The sequence below is a fragment of the Echinops telfairi genome, unplaced genomic scaffold (genome assembly GCF_000313985.2).
Source record: "Echinops telfairi isolate 266 unplaced genomic scaffold, ASM31398v2 ScPeMD7_7458;HRSCAF=8496, whole genome shotgun sequence".
NCBI lineage: Eukaryota > Metazoa > Chordata > Mammalia > Afrosoricida > Tenrecidae > Echinops > Echinops telfairi.
Window position 1 is genome coordinate 47,506,624 of NW_022111358.1, and position 15,507 is coordinate 47,522,130.

General features: G+C 59.8%; 1 protein-coding gene across 1 annotated transcript in view; it reads left to right on the forward strand.

Annotated features, from left to right (window-relative positions):
* The window catches only part of SEPTIN9 (septin 9), a 171,738-nt gene that overhangs the window by 146,065 nt on the left and 10,166 nt on the right, over positions 1 to 15,507 (forward strand). Inside the window, exons 4-5 of the mRNA XM_045299512.1 lie at positions 12,347 to 12,529; positions 15,414 to 15,503. Of these exons, the coding sequence (XP_045155447.1) occupies positions 12,347 to 12,529; positions 15,414 to 15,503 (273 nt within the window). The remainder of the gene's footprint in view (positions 1 to 12,346; positions 12,530 to 15,413; positions 15,504 to 15,507) is intronic.

Below are 15,507 nucleotides of genomic sequence, written 5' to 3' on the forward strand. Positions count from 1 at the left end.
GGAGGGGCCTCCTCGGTTCCTCTGCTGGGAGAAATTACCATATGAATGATCTCCTTCCCGGAGCCCCGCTGCAGGGGCTGGGAGGGAATCGGCTCCCAGGCTCCCGCCCCTCCGCCCCTCCAGCCTGGGTTTAGAGAAGCTGGGCCTCGGAGCAAGTGGGAGACCCCAGCCTCCTCCCCAGAAGCAGAGCGGACACAGTAGGTTCATCCCTGGACACCAAGCCCCTGGTGCCGGGGCGGGGTGTTGGTGCTTGCAGGGGAGGGGAGGGTGACTGGAAGGCGGGCTTCCCCTCCTCCCTTTGGGGGTCTGCCCTAGAACCCAGGCTTTTAGGGCACTTCTTGGGCTGTCTGCTTTGCAAAGTCACAACTAATGGGGACCATAAGGGGGTCAGCCCAGATACAGGAGACTGAATCAGCTTGTTAACCTGTGGGGACAACGGTTCTGTGAGGCCACCCCTGGCTCCAGAACTAGTGACCGTGGGGCCTGCTGGACACAAATCTATGGGCATGGGGACAAGCCCCTCTCACTGGCCACTGGCTCTGGTGGCTTGTGTCAGGCTCACTGTTGGTGTCCCCACTCATTCGGCTGGCTCCCACCTGCTAGCTCTGGGCCTTTGTGGCCCCCAGAGAGCCTGGTGGTGGAGTCCTGTTTGCATGTGAGTGGTCTCTCTCTGGCCCCTTTGGCATGGGGAGGGACTTGTCCCCTCAGGCTTAGGAGGCGACCGGGCTAAAAACGGGTGCCTGGTCTGAACCTGTCTCCCCAGCCTGCCTCCTGGGAAAGGCCCCTGTCACTGAGCCCATGCAGTGCCCTCTGCCCCACCCCTGCCCTGACCATTTCCCAAGGGAGCAGGATTTCCTGAATGGACGAGCTGTCCTGGGAAGACACTCCATCCTTCCGGCCGTAGTTCTGTGGCTCCGGAGGGATGTTGGAAACCGGAAATTGTTACCAACGCGTTTACAGCCACTGAGCACAGAGCTGCCCGACAGTGGGTGGGAAAGGATGCCGGCAGGCAGGGACCCAGCCCTGGCTCCACTCTGGGAAAGAGGAGGGTGGAAGAAGGGCTAGGGAGCTGACCATGCATCCACCCATCTGTCCATTTGTTCATCCATTTGTCTGCTCGTGTTTATCCATCCCTCCATCTGTCTCTATATCCACTCATCCATCTACCCATTCATCCATCCACCCATCCTACCCATTCATCCATCCACCCATCCACCTACCCACACATCCATCCACCTATCCATGCATTCACCTGTCTCTCCACCTATCCATTCACTTACCCACACAGCCACCTACCCATTCATTCATCCACCTACCTATCCATCTACCTATCCACCCATCCATTTGTTTATTCACCATCGATGCATTCATCCACTCTTCCATCCAGTGATCCACGCATCTATCCATCCATTCACCCACCGATCCATCTGTCTGTTTTTTATTCACCCATCTATCCATTTTCCCACTTATCCATCCACCCATCCACCCCCCACCACTCACCCACCGCTCTCCCCATCCATCCGGTCAACCTTTTCCTGGGTATTTTGATTGGGAGAAGTGTTGTGAGCTGCGAGCTCCTTGCCGGGATGGGGGAGGCTGGTCAGCTACGGAGAGGATGGGAATCTGTGCAAGAGTGGGACAGAAGGACTGAGCGGAGCTGGGGAGACGGGGGAGTCCCGGGAGCAGCCTGGGAAGAGAACATTCTGGCAGCGAGGCCCTCTGCAGGGCCCGTGGGAGCTGAGAGGGAGCCAGAGGAAGGCCAGGCACTGAAGCCTGGAGCCAGAGGACTTGTGTTTTATTTGCAAATTCTTAGAGCATCCGCGAGGCCGGGCGGGAATCCATGCACTTGACAGTGATCTCTTGTAATCCTCGAAGTTCGCCTCCTGGGCTTGGGAGTTGCTTCTGGTGGATTCCGGCTTGTGGTGGCTCCACGTGCATGGAGTGCAGCCGTGCTCCGGAGGGTTCCAGTGACCTTCAGTGGAAGGTCACCATCCTCAGGCCAAGATGGATGTGGTGAAGGATGCCAGTTTGGGAAAGCAGCCAGCAGATAGCGTATGAATATTGCGGCGGGCAAATCTGCTGCAAACGATCCCTCTGCCTGGTATCAAGCAAAGCTGCCACCCTTACTGGCACTGGCCTCTTGGGTGCCGCCTGTGCCTGCAAAAGCTGGGCCGTGACTCGGGATGACCACAGAAGAATGGGTGTGTTTGAAGGATGGTGTGTGAGGCCTGGTGGATGAGAGACACAAATCCAGAGACACTCATCTATGTATAAGAGAGCTCTATATCAAAGAGCAATTGTATATTGAGAAAACAGCCCAGCCCAGATCAAGGCCTTAAGTCCGATGTTAGCCCAGATGTCCAATACCAGTCCATAAATTCCTTTTCAGACTCACACAGCACATGCAATGGTGCTGAATGCAGGAAGATCACAGGCCGGTGGGTAGACGGTCTTGTGGATCCAGTGGTGGTGGAAGCATCTCAACGCTGGTGCGGGTCTCCACGTGGCTCCTCCAGCTCTCTGAGTGTCTTCATAGCAGGAAAGGGAAGGCAGAGAGAGAGTGGGTCCGACCTTCAGTGAGCTATTTATCTCTGTCGCGCCTCCAGATAAGGCCATCGGGCTGCAACCTGGTCGACAGGCTAGACTCCACCCCTTTGCCCATAATACTTTCAAGTTGACAGAAGATGGTGTAACTGCCACTGATGGTGTTGGTAAAGAATACGAAATATGGATGATCCAAAGAACAAACTCCTCTGTTTCTTTGCAAAGAAGTACAGCCGGAGGCTCCCTAGACTTGATGGGGAGACATCCTCCTACGTTTGATGGACTCATCAGGAGAGACCGGTCCCTGGGTCCGGTCTTCATGCTGGGTACAGTAGAGGGCAGTGCAGAAGAGGAAGCCCCTCCAGGAGATGGATTAACACAGTGGTTGCAACAACGGTGTGGAACTTAAGCCCAATTGTGACAGGCGATGCAGGACAGTGCATCTGTGGTCAACAGGGTCATTACAAGTGGCAGCCACCTTGAAGGCCACATGACCTTTGGCAGCAAATCACCAGGCCTTTCTTCCAAGGCGCCACCGCCTTGGGTTTGAACTTCCGACTTTTTAACCCTGTACGCCCCTCAGGGACTCTCCCCAGCACCCCCCCAAACCACCCTCCTGGCCCTGGAGTCCATCCTGATGTACAGCAGCCCTATAGGACGGGTCAAGGCTGCCCCCTTTGGACTTCCGAGACTGTCACTGTTTGTTGTTGGACTGGGTGGACTGTGGAGACAGGGAACCTGCTGACTGCCTTGGATTGCACAGGAGTTAGAATGGGCAGGGCTTTGGGGTACCTGGATTTGGATGGTTGCCACAGGAGGGATCAAGATGAGCCTGGTGGCACAGTGGTAAAGCACTTGGTTCCTGATGGGGAGATGGCAGGGTGGAACCCCTCAGGGGTTCTGCCAGAGAAGGGTGTATTGAGCGGTCTGTAAAGGCTTCAGCCCAGGACACTACTGGGCAGCTCTGTTCTGTCCTTCGGTGTTGACAAGTCAGAATGCACAGGACAATTGGAGGGGCAGGGGCATGCTTTCAGTGGGGGGCTGGAGGGCGGCAGGTCCAGAGTTCAGGGTGAGCGGGTCTCCTGAGGGAGGGTGGCGTGGATGCCTTGCACAGGGAGGTCTAGGCACAAGTTTGTTGAGTGCTGCATGGATTCTCCAGAGCTGTCAGGTGGGCAGAGCCTTGGCGTGGTGGTGCCCAATGGTTGGCAACTGTAAGGTCAGCCGTGTGAGACCAGGAGGCCTCAGGAGACTCGGAAGGAGACTCCCAGGGCCAGTTAGTTCTCCACTGACCTATAGGGTGGAAATCAGTCAGCATTGATCTGGTTTGATGGCAGGGAGTTGAATTTGGGGATTGGTCAGGTGGGCAGGGCCTGGAGGTGGCCAGGGCTCCCTCAGAGGAATAAGATGCAGGAAGGTCCGGTGGGTGTACCCCCTCTTCCCCTCCTCCTCTCCCCTTCTCTGATCTCCACCCCTAGAGCTGAGAACGTTGTATGAGATGCCTGAAGCTCCTTAAAGGGTCATTTGGTCAGGCTTCCTTGTGGGGCCAGGACGACCACCTCTTGGGCCTGGCCTGGCCCCCGCAGGCCCTCCTGTTGCTGAAACCTCCCGAGGTAGGTCCCGGGAAGTCCGCAGCTGCAGGGTCTCCAGGCCTGAGGGACAGTGATGGCTGATGGGGCCGGGGAGCAGTCCGCGGGTGTTCCTTGGGAAACCTGACGTTCTCCGGCCCTGGCAGGATCACCCCGCAGCGCTCAGCACCCTGACTTCTTTTCTTACTTAAGATGATTTCATAGGTTGGGGGAGGAGAACACCCCCCCAACCCCCTCCCCACCAAACTGCCCCCACTCTCAGCTCTGGTGTATATCTGCTGACAGGCTGCTGATAGCAGAAGGGGGTGGGGGAGGGGTCTGTGCCGGTCGCCCCCCACCCCACCCCACCCAGCCCAGGGAGGGGAACATCCTGATAAGAAAATTCCGCCAGGGTGACAAATGGCCCATCCAAGGTCCTTGGGGGAAGGAGCCCTCTGGCCCTTTCCAACTTTGCGAGCGAGCATCGGCCAGTCTTCAGGGCCAGCTGGCCACGGAGTACTTGGCGGGAGGGGCTGGGTGGGCTTTGGGTGGGGGCCACTTGTTCTGGAAGGTTCCCGCTGGCAGGGATAGGGTGGGCATTGTGGTCAGATTCCCTCTGTGGGCAGGCTGGTTCCAGGTACCTGGAGGAGATGAGTGGGCAGCGAAACCAGAGGCCATGTCCGAACCCTGTCATGACACAGGAGGTGGGGGTCACCGGTGACCCCGGCAGGCAGCGTGGACCCTAGGAAGTGGGCAAGGACACTGTGGTGGTGGCGGGGCGCTGGTGCCCAGAGCGAAGTCTGAGGTCTTAGTATGTTTTTGTGGCTGGCCGGCAGGCTGCTAGGGGAGGACTGCTGGCCTTCGGAGGGAGGCGGGCAGGGTCCCAATGAAAAGCAGCAAGCTGACTCTTCCACAAAGGGGGTGGGGGTGGGGGTGGGGGAGTGAGAGTTGGACTGGGTCCAAACTTGGCTTTACTGAAACCACCTGGCAGAACCCCAGGGCCTCTTGGGATGGCCCCCACCCCTGTCTTAAACAATGGGAAAGGGGTTTACTCTCAATGGATTGGCAGGGGAGACCCTGGGGGGTGGGGGGCCCTGGCAGGCTGTGGAAGTGGGAACCTACCACCCCTCACCTCCTTTCAAGCCTTTGGTGTGCCAAGGCCCTGAATGCATGTCTGGCCACAGGTCCAGGTCCCCATCCCCCCTTCCCAAGCCCTGCAAAGTAAAGGGCAGAGGGGTGGCGGGACAGTCTCCCCCTTCCACCCTGTCCCCTGTGCTGGGGTCCTGAGCCAGGCTCCGCCCGCCTGCAGGCTAAAAGGGCCGCTTCTGTAGCCCCTTCCCCTCCCCACCGCCTCGCAGTGGGGGGCAGGGGCGGCGAGTGAGGGGCACTTCCTGCCCCGGACAAAGTGCGAAGTGTAATTCGATTTGGAATCACTTATCAGAGTCAACAAGAGGGTGGGGGCCTTAGGTCCCCCGCTTGCCTGCCCGCCCACCCGCTCTTGGCAATTTGCAAAATTTGGTCATTTATTTATATCCAGCTTGGAGCAGGAGCTCGCCCCACTCCCCGCCCCCCACTCCCAGAGCCTGGGAGGTTAGAGCACCACAGAGGAGGAATTCGGGAGAAGGGAACTGGAACAGATTCTGTGTTGAGTGACCTCCAGAAGGTGGCATTCCAGAGCCACCCCCGTGGCTCCCCCATCACCAACACCCCCCGCGCCCCCCCCCCCTCCCGCAGCAGCAGCATCCTCGATGGAGAATGGCCTCTTGTCCTCCCTTCAGTGCTCCAAGGCTGCATGTGCGCCCAGACGGCCTGCCCCTTCTCAGGCGCAGGGATGCTGGCCAGCTGGTCCGCTGGATATGAGATGACCCTCAGCCCTGGCCTCCCGTGGGGTCCTCCCCCCCCTCCCCCCATCCTTTTCCTCCTCCGCCTTTCCCTGCCTCTGATCATTTCTCATTTGCCCTTGGCCTGTGGGGACCGGGCTGCGGCACGGATTAAAGTTTAACGATTATGAGAGGTTGCCCCAGGTGAGCCAGTCACCCCTGTGGCCATCAGGTTGGCTCTGACCAGGGGCCACCTCATATTGACCAAGTAGAACCTGCCACCAAGGGTTTGCAGTGGCTAGTTTTCCCCAAGGGAACCACCAGGCCTTTCTTACAAGGTACCTCCATAGGGACTCAGCTCTCCCCCTGCCTCCAGCCTCCCAGCTCCAGCCGGGCACATCACCAGCTGTCTGCAGCACCCGGGACCCCAGATCGAACTGTCATCTGGCCAGGGGACCACCCTGTTGGTCCCCCAGTGCACAGTAGGTCGGCTCCATGGAAGCTTCTGGGCTGTCATCTTTGTGGTAGCAGATTGCTGGGCCCTGCTGAGTGGGTTTGAAATGCCAGCCTTCAGGTGACTAGAGAGTCAGCTCTTTGTGCCCTCCCAGAGAGCCCCTGAGACACCAGTAGAGCTGCTGTTGGTTTGAACTGCCGACCATGCAGATCACAGCCCAACCCCTGTAACGACGTACTCATACATCTTGATCAGAGCAGCCAGCCTCATCTTGTTCCCAGAGAGAGGTGGACAGTTTGAAGACATCGGAGACTCCCTAGGGGAAAGCTTGGGCAGTCTGCTTCAGGAAGGAGGATGAATCCCTCCCTTGGGCGGCGTTCCTCTGCCCTACAGGGTATGGACTTGGGGCTGGCAGCGGGGAGTGGGCACTCAGTCAACATTTGTCCTGTGACTTCTTGATGTTGCAGATTAGAGGCCTCCTGGTCCTTCAGGACCCCTGCATCCTTTTCTGCGGGGAGTGTGGCATCCCCTTTCCCCAGGGTCTCCCCCACCCCACCCCCAATCTGCACATAGAGCTGGTTCCCAGCTTCAGCGGGACTCTCTTTCTGTAGACTAATATTTCCCAACTTGGGTAACAGCATCGTGGGGTCCCTTGGTCACTCATGGTCACCTGGTCACTTGGGCCCAGACTGGGAAGACCTTGCTGAAGTTTCCCCAGGATTCTGCCGGCTCAGTGGGGGCAGCATTTGGAGGTGGGGCTTTAGAATGGACACCTGTGTTACGATCTCACCTGTGTGTGGATCAGGAGAAAGATGAGGCTTCCTGCTCTCAGCACGAGTCAGTCTGGGAGACCCACGGGGCAGTGCCCCTGTCCTGTGCGGTCAGTGAGCCAGGGCACAGACTGGGCTGCAGGGAGTCTGAGTCCAGTGCGAAGAGTGCTCTCTGGGCAGCGGCTCCTCCAGACAAAGAGGTGGTGGTGGCCTCCACTCCGTCCTGCTGGGTCCCTGTGAGTCCATGTGGACGACAAAGAGGAGCCCCCCCACCCCCACCCCGTGAAATGGATTGACACAGTGACTGTACCAGTGGGCTCAGACCTAGCAGCAACGGCACTGTTTCCGTTGTTCTGATAACCATCTTGATGGAGCCAGTTGCCAGCCTTTGTCCCCAAGCTGCTGACCAGGTTGGAACTGACCGCCTTTCCTTATGCTGCCAAGCCTGCTCCCAGCACCTTGGGCCTCCCTGCGGAGCAGACCCCCCCTGCCCCCTGGCCAGGTTGGTGCCCCGGGATGGGCCTGGCTCTGCCCAGCTCTGGACGGAGCCCTCCCCATGGCTGCCCTGGTCTGGGAACGGGGATGGGAGACTAGCTGGCTGTCCTGTCTGGGTGGAGGGGACTCAGAGGCCGCTATGGGGAGCCCTCCCTAGGTCACCTGTAATGGGGGTGAGTGAGTGCAGGGCCCCGGGCTGCTCCTCCTGGGCCCCTGCCCAGGGTGTACCCATAGGGTCAGCCCAGCGAGCTGCAGAACGCCCTCTGTTTCCACCCTCACAGGCCCCGGCTGTGGAACGTGGGTCACCTGGTGCACGGGTCACAGAAGCTCAGGCATAGGCAGTCTGGTGACTTAGGGCTCTGAGGGGACACTTAGGGAATGGGGCGTGGTGGGGACTGTGGAGCCCTGCCTTTTCCTGGCCCTTTAGACCCATGACAGCTTCAGAGAAAGAGCTAGCTGCCTGTGGGCTTTGAGGGGGGCAACGAGGGCAACCAGAGTCACTGTCCTGAAAGGGCCAGGGCTCCCATGGGTGCAGCTGGCAGTGGAGGAGAGGGGCCCAAGTTGGGCTTGAACCTGGGGCCTGCAGACAGAGCTGCTGGGGCCCTCCCACCAGCACCTGGTACTTCCTGTGGGCTTTAGGGTCAAAGCACGGTTGGGGTGTGCTGGGGTCCTGTTTTCCAGGTGGGGGTTCCAGAGGCCTCCCCCAGGCCTGTGGGAGGTGGTGTATTGAGTATGTGTTCTGTGTGTCTGAGCGTGCATGTATGTGGGGTTTATGTGTGGTGCGTGTTGTGTGTATATGAATGTGCATGTGTGTATGTATGCGTGTGGTATATATGAGTGTGTGCGCGTGTGTGTTGTGTGTATATGAGTGTGTGCGTGCGTGTGTGTTCGCTGCTTCCTGTGCACAATGAAAGCTGCAGAAAGGGAGGCTGCAGGAGCCCCTTGCTGTGTAGGGACCATGAAGCCCCCATCCCTGGGGCTGCCCCAGCCCATGGCTCCAGGATGTTTGGCTGAACTGGTATCAGCAGGGAGGGGTGGAGCCTGTGAGGGGGGGAGCAAGAGTCCCTGCCTGGGGACCCTGGCCCACCTACTGCCCCACCAACAGATGGAAGTGATTTGGGGTCACATGGGTCTGGGGGAGGGGCGGCTATCCCAGTGGACCAGGCATCTCATCATGTCCAGGAAGCAGGCTGAGCCACATGTTCCGGGGCTGCCTGCCTTTGTCTGTGTAATGCTGCAGGGGCCCCGGAGAGGGTCTCTGAAGAGGGGGCAGGACCACTTCCAGCCATGTGGGGAGGGGGCTCGGGGGCTTCCCCCTTCCCTCCCAGAGCCCTCGCCCCGCCCTAGCCGGAGAGGGAGGGGGGCAGGGCGAGACGACGGGCGGCCTCAAATACCCGCCCGCTATAATTAGGAGTCAGCCTCATCTGCACGTTTACAGACACTGCTGTTTCTGACTCACGGCGACCCTACCGGTCAGGGTAAGAACTGCCCCTGTGGGCTCCGCCTCCGTGCTCATGGGCGTGGAAGGCTCTCAAGGAGTGGCTGGTACTGCTGAACCTCGGAGGGAGGAGCCCAACGCAACCCTTTGCGCCCCAGGGCCCCGCTCTGAGTCGGAATCAACTCAAAGGCCGGGGCGTTGATTTCCCGTCCTCCCTCTGCCTCCGTGAAGGAGGAAGGACTGTCTCCCACCGAGGTGATGGGCAGACGGTTTGCACCGAGGATGACACTACAGGGTGGAGGGTCCAGCTACCCGCCCACCCAGCCCCAGCCCCCCGCAGTGGGAGGAGGCACCGCCTGGCCTGGCTGTCTCCTCTGTGAAGCCCCCGTGGAGAAAGCCTGCTTTGGGGCAGTCGTCCCTGCAGCAGGTGATGGGGTCGCTGTGAGTCCGAGGGGACTCAATGGCCATGGGTTTGATGCTAATCCTTATTGAGCCCGCCCCCCACCTCCAGCAGAGCAGAGGTAGCCTAAGCGTGGTTCCCCCGCACCTCCCCTTCCCCCAGGCTCTGCCCTGCCCCCAGCCTCTTCCTGCTCCCAAAACAGCTGCCCCGTGCACGCCCAGCAGAGCCAGGGGCCGCAGGGTTTTCCAAAGGCCTCTGGCCTTTCTGAAGCCCATTGCCTGGCCTTTCTTCCTGGTTCCTCCCAGCGGGACTGTTTGCACCCCCAGGCACTCGGAGTCCCCTGCTGAGTTTGAAGGAGGAGGCAGCTGGGTGGGGTGGTGAGCCGGCCCACTTCCTGCCATCGCCCATTTCCCATGGCAGTGGAAAAAATGGTTTATCTGGGGCCTCCATGTGGCCCAGAGGGCCTGAAACCCCTCACCCTGCTACTCCCTGGGGAGAGCAAGTGGGGGTGGGGGCAGCGTGTTTTGAGTAGGAGGCCACAGACAGCTCAGTGATTGGTAGGCGCGCCCTCCCCCTCCTCCCCACATCCGGGAGTGCTGGGTCTGCTGATGCCCCTGTTCAGCCTGGGGTGTGTTTGCGGAAGCCTGCTGGGGAAGCTGCCTCTCGCCACCCTTAGAGACCGCCCCCCCCCCCAGCAGCCCAGGGCTGTGGTCCCCCACCTCCCGAACCCCCCACCCTGCTTCCAGGAGTTGGCAGGCTGGTCATCCGCACATCTGGGTGGTCCCCTCCTTTGGGCCTGGAGCACCCCAGCAGATAGAAAGGTAACCTATGGGGCTGGGGCTGGGGTTAGGGTCACAGAAAGTCCTCAGAGGGCGGGGCTGGGGAGATGGGGAGAGGCTGGACCCTCTGGGAGAGGTGAGCAAGGCTAGGAGAGAGGTTCTCCCCCCCACCCCCAGTATGTGTGTGGGGGTGGGGCGGTGTTGGCATGTGTGCAGGCCCTAGGAGTGAGGTCCCCTTCTGTGAGTGTGGTGCCTGTGCACGTGGCCATCCCTGGGTGGCAAGCTGAGCCCTCTTGACCATGCTCTGGGCAGCCCCCGCTGGCAGAGAGGCCCCTTGTGGGCGTCCCCCTTCAGGTCTGTGTCTCAGGGGGGTTGGGGTGGGCAGAGGCTGTGGAGATGAGACTCTGACTTCCACCTGCACTCGGACCCGACACCCTGGCCTCTGAGGTGGGACGCAGGGGTACCGGGCAGTCAGGAGAAGCCCTCGGTGGGCTGGGTGGAGCTTCCGGGTCCTGGACTTCAGTTGCAGCTGTGAGACCAGCAAGGAGAGCCCCACCTCTCAGGGTCCCATCACCAAGGCAGGTGTCACCCCTCCCATTGAGGCCCATTCAGAATCTCCAGTCCGACCTTTCCACTACCGGTGTCAACCACACAGGCCTGAGAGATACACACAGGTGAACTCGCTTAGGTGCAATGAATCCTTGTTAGGTGGCAGACAATAAAAGCGCTTTGTAAATAAACCTCCCTAGGTGGAGCTGTGGCATTGTCAGTTATAGCATTGCTACTCTGACTGATCCAGAGCCATGAGTCCCTCCTTTTACATGTTGGGCTGCGAGCTGCAACCCCAAGGTCAGCAGTTCAAGCCCACCAGCTGTTCCTTCTGGAAAAGATGAGGCTTTCTCTTCCTGAAGAGTGACAGGCTTGGAAATCCACCGGGGCAGTTCTACCCTGCCCTGCAGGTCTGCTAGGAGTCGGTATTGAGTTAGATTCCCACTTCTGCTTTAATGGCCACTCCACTTTCAAGAAAGGTATTGACAACAGGTCCACAAATAGTTCCTACCGGCTGGCAGCGAAAACACCAGGGGAAACCACAGCTCGATGAGTCAGAACTGACTCCATGGTGGGAGATTGGGCTTCGTGGATGCAGACACTCCGGCCTCGCCCTCCCCGCTGCTGAGTAGATCCGAGCAGCGTCTTGCCGGGTGGGTGCGTTGGGCCACAGGTTGACCAAGAATGTTTCTGCTGTCATACCTGATGACTGGGACGCTTCGATTAAAAAGTAACCCATCGTAGGTGGCGGGCTGGTGGGGAGGATGTCGGTCCTGTGTCTCTGTGTCCATTCACACTGGCCTCGTGAAGTCCCTGTCCTGGGCGCCTGCACCCCTAAGAGCTGTCAGTCAGTTGGGCGAGGCTTGAAGGAGACAAGTCATCGAGTCAGTCCGGGTTACGTCTGTCCAGCCTCCCTTTCAGATGCAAATGCAAGGCTGCCCCTTGTCCTGGCGCAGGGGATGCCCACCACTTGACTTCCAGGGGCCCACGGCCGCAGGGGTTGCCATCCTTGGACACCAGCAGGTGGAGGCAGAGAAGGCGTGCCTGCTGGTAATGGGGCAGGAGCTGAGAAAAAACAGGTGGCAGCCGGGTCCCTGGGCTTTGGCTGCCATGGGTCTGAGGTGGCCTCCGCCGGGGTGCTGGGGCCCCGTGGTACCCAGAGAGAGAGTGCCGGTGGGCCGCCTTGGAGCTGAGCGAGGGGCACAGGCTGGGTGACTGGCCGAGAGGGAAGGAGATTCAGGTGCTGGGAGCACAGTCTCACTGTGGGTCAGGTTGGTCTGTGTGTGTGGCTACCGATTCTCTCTTGATTTAGAGACACACATTGGAGGGAGGGGTGGGCGGGTTTGTGGGGCTGTGTGCAGGGCTAGGGGATACTAGCCTTTGAAGGTCTTCTGCTTGGTGGGCACCCTCAGGCGGGTGAATCTCTCCGGACCTGTTTCTCCACTGAGGAGTGGGGGCACTGGCTGGGCGCGCCAAGGGCATCCTGGTCGGCACTCGGCACTCCCCCTAATGCCCGCTCTCCCCCCCCACAGCCTTTGAGGCGGCTCCCGGCGACATGGCTGACACCCCCAGGGAGGGAGGGCTGAAACAGGCCCCCGCACCACGAAATGAGAAGGCGCCCGTGGACTTCGGCTACGTGGGCATCGACTCGATCCTGGAGCAGATGCGGAGAAAGGCTATGAAGCAGGGCTTTGAGTTCAACATCATGGTGGTCGGTGAGTCTCCGCCCCCCTGCCCCCGCCTGTGGGGGTGGCTGCTCCTGGGTCTCAGTCTTGCTGTGGAGACAGGTGACTTGCTTTCTGGGACACTACCTGTGCCTGGAGAGGGGACCACGGCTTCTGTCGGCACCCCAGGGTGTCTTGCCCCCACAGCGAGAGTCCCCGGGGAACATTCCAACAACACATGCGTTGCAGGTCCAGTGTGGAGCCCCACAACCTAGGCACTGTGGAGATGCCCCCCCCCCCCACTCTCCTTGGAGGCCTGGGGTCTGAGCCCACCCCACAGGCCATGCCGCGCAGCAGCTGTGTCCCACCAGGAACAGGCGCTTGTGGTTCCTGTTCCCAGCCTGGACCCAGAGGTGCCTTTAGTGCACCCGTGTGGGGCCCCTGCTGGTCACCAGGGAGAGTCAGTGGCTAGCCCGACCGAGGCAGGGTCTAGGACCACGGCCAACCTTGTTTTCAAAGCCCCTTGGGGCTTGCTTATTCCTTGTAGGGACCCTGTGAAGAGGCCTCCTCAATTTCCAGGAAGAAATGGGGTACAGAGGGTGCCCCAGTTTGTAGGAAGGAATGCATGCCAGGGGCAGGGTGAGGCCCAGAGAGGGCACTGGGGCCAAAGGGGACTCTGGGTCCCCTACTTCTGATGCCTACATGCTGGGGCTGTCAGGGGCCACCTCACCTGCAGGATCCAATCCAAGTGGAGACAGGGTTGACACCCCATACTCCCTCTTGCTGGGGCCAAGGATGTCCCCCATGTGCAGCCCCAGTGACACCCCAGCTCGAGCCCATCGGGGACTCTGCGCTCAGCCTGGCCTCTGTTCCCTGGGGTCTTGGATCCCAGGTCCTCTCCCCAGCCTGTGCCCCAGGGTCACGCAGAAGGACAGAGGTAGTGGTCTTCTTAGAAGCTTGCACCAGGCTCGGGGGGTGGGGGGGAGGGCTGGGAGATGGTACCCTCTTTGCCTTCTGGGACCATGGTGCCCTGGCTGGAGCATGGGGGTGGGTGGAGCCAGGGGACGGGCTCCCGTGATTTGTGGGGAAGAGCTGGTCCCTTTTTGAGGGGAGGGGGCTTGCTCTGGCAGGTGGAGTCAAAGCTTGCTCCTTCACAGCCATCAGCCGGCGCCTGCCTTTGTTTTTTAAGCCACCCACGTGCAGTGAGACCTGGCTGTTGCTGACACCCGATCAGTCTTGGCAGCTGTTCCAGGCTTCTGCCAGACCACTTGTCTGTCAGCCTGCCATACTGTGGTGGCTGGATGTTCACTGTCATGCTGGACGCTGTGCCGCTGGTGTTTCTAACACGAGCAGGGTCACCCGTGGTGGACAGGCTTTGGTGGGGCCTCCAGACTCAGACAGACTAGCAAGGAGGAGGAGGCGGTCCACTCGGGGGAAAAGTGACCACTGAGGACCTCACGAGCGACCGCTGCTGGGTTTGGAGGAGCCCCGGATGGGGTGCTCGGCTGTTCTTCATGAAGCCAGCAGTTCCAACCCACCAGGAAGTCAATTGAGGGGGTTATGAATGTGGTCAGGGGGCAGGGTGATGATGCTCAGCCAGGAAATGGCTGGTGGGACCCCTCCCTTCTAAATGTACACGTTTCCTTGGCGATGTCTTCCTGTGCCCGTTTTTCCCCCTGTGCCCGCTGTTCTTTTGTTCCGGGGCCACCTGTAAGATGTGACTGCCCTTTCTGTGCTTGCTCGGTGGGTGTGCCCAGGAGCAGCCCCGGTGGTGCTTGCATACATTTACTTAGACGTTTAGGCCCAGGAAGTGGCTCTCACATGGTTGTAGAGGCCCGTCCCACTTGGGGCAGGCTCCAAGTCTGTGGGTCAGCTGTTAGCTGGAGGCTTCTCCTGTCTGGGTTGGCCCTGGGGGCTGGTGAGCCTCCGATGGGCAGGAACAACTAGGTTGGTGAGTTGAGAGGTGGATGAATCCAAGGGGGAGCAGGTCGGACAGCAGGGTGCTGATGGCTCCGGGGATCGGCAGGCAGTGTGGCAGGCGATTGGCTCCAGGACGAAAACTGGAGGCCGATGAACCAGATGCAGGTTCCAGACCCAGCAAAAAGCAAACAGGCTTTCCCACAGCATCCGTTTATATAGGAAGCAGGCCACACCCCCGAAGAGACCTCCTTTCAATTGACCTGAGTAAGGAGGGTACATTCCACCTTAATTTTCTTGCAATGGGTTGGCTGATCACAGCAGACTGGTGACATGTTAGGTTACATAGTGGGAGATTATTAGGTCCAGTCAAGTTGACACAAAACCCATCCATGGCAGCAGGCCAGCTCTGATTGGAAGCCACTCGCTGTGACGGGATACTTTGCTGGGAGGCACCTGCGCAAAAGAAACAGGTTATCAGGAAGGAAAGCACAGGCTAACTGCAGGCACCATAGGAGCGAGCTGTACTTCAGCATCCTCTTACAGCCGCCTTCTTTCTGTGGGCTGTGTCCACTGGACAAGCTGGGGCACGCACAGCATTGCTCAGGGTGGACGGAGCGGGGCGGGCAGTGGTCTGAGGATCCGATTGACCACAGCAGTGCAAAGACGAGAGAGGGACCTGGGGGGTGGGGGTGGGCAGTGAGTTTGGGAGAAAGGAAGATGAGGCTGTGGCAAGCCCGGCAGAGACCTGTCCATGGCACGGAATTGTGCGGGCAGATGTGGGTGCACAGGAGTGTGTGCAACTCTGTGTCCTTTCAACTACAGTTGTAAAAGGAGACAGAGTCCCCTGGCCTGAGGGGAGCCGGGACACAGGACAGAGGCCAGCAGAGGGTCGGACAGGGGTCTGTGTCCAGTGTCCTGACCGGGCTTGGTCTCTCGGCCGCTGTTAGCCCAGGACCCCGAGTCTCCACTATGCTCCCTCTGCAGAGCCCCTCCGACCCCACTGTCTCTCCCCCAGGGCAGAGCGGCTTAGGGAAATCCACCTTAATCAACACGCTCTTCAAATCCAAAATCAGCCGGAAGTCCGTGCAGCCCGCCTCAGAGGAGCGCAT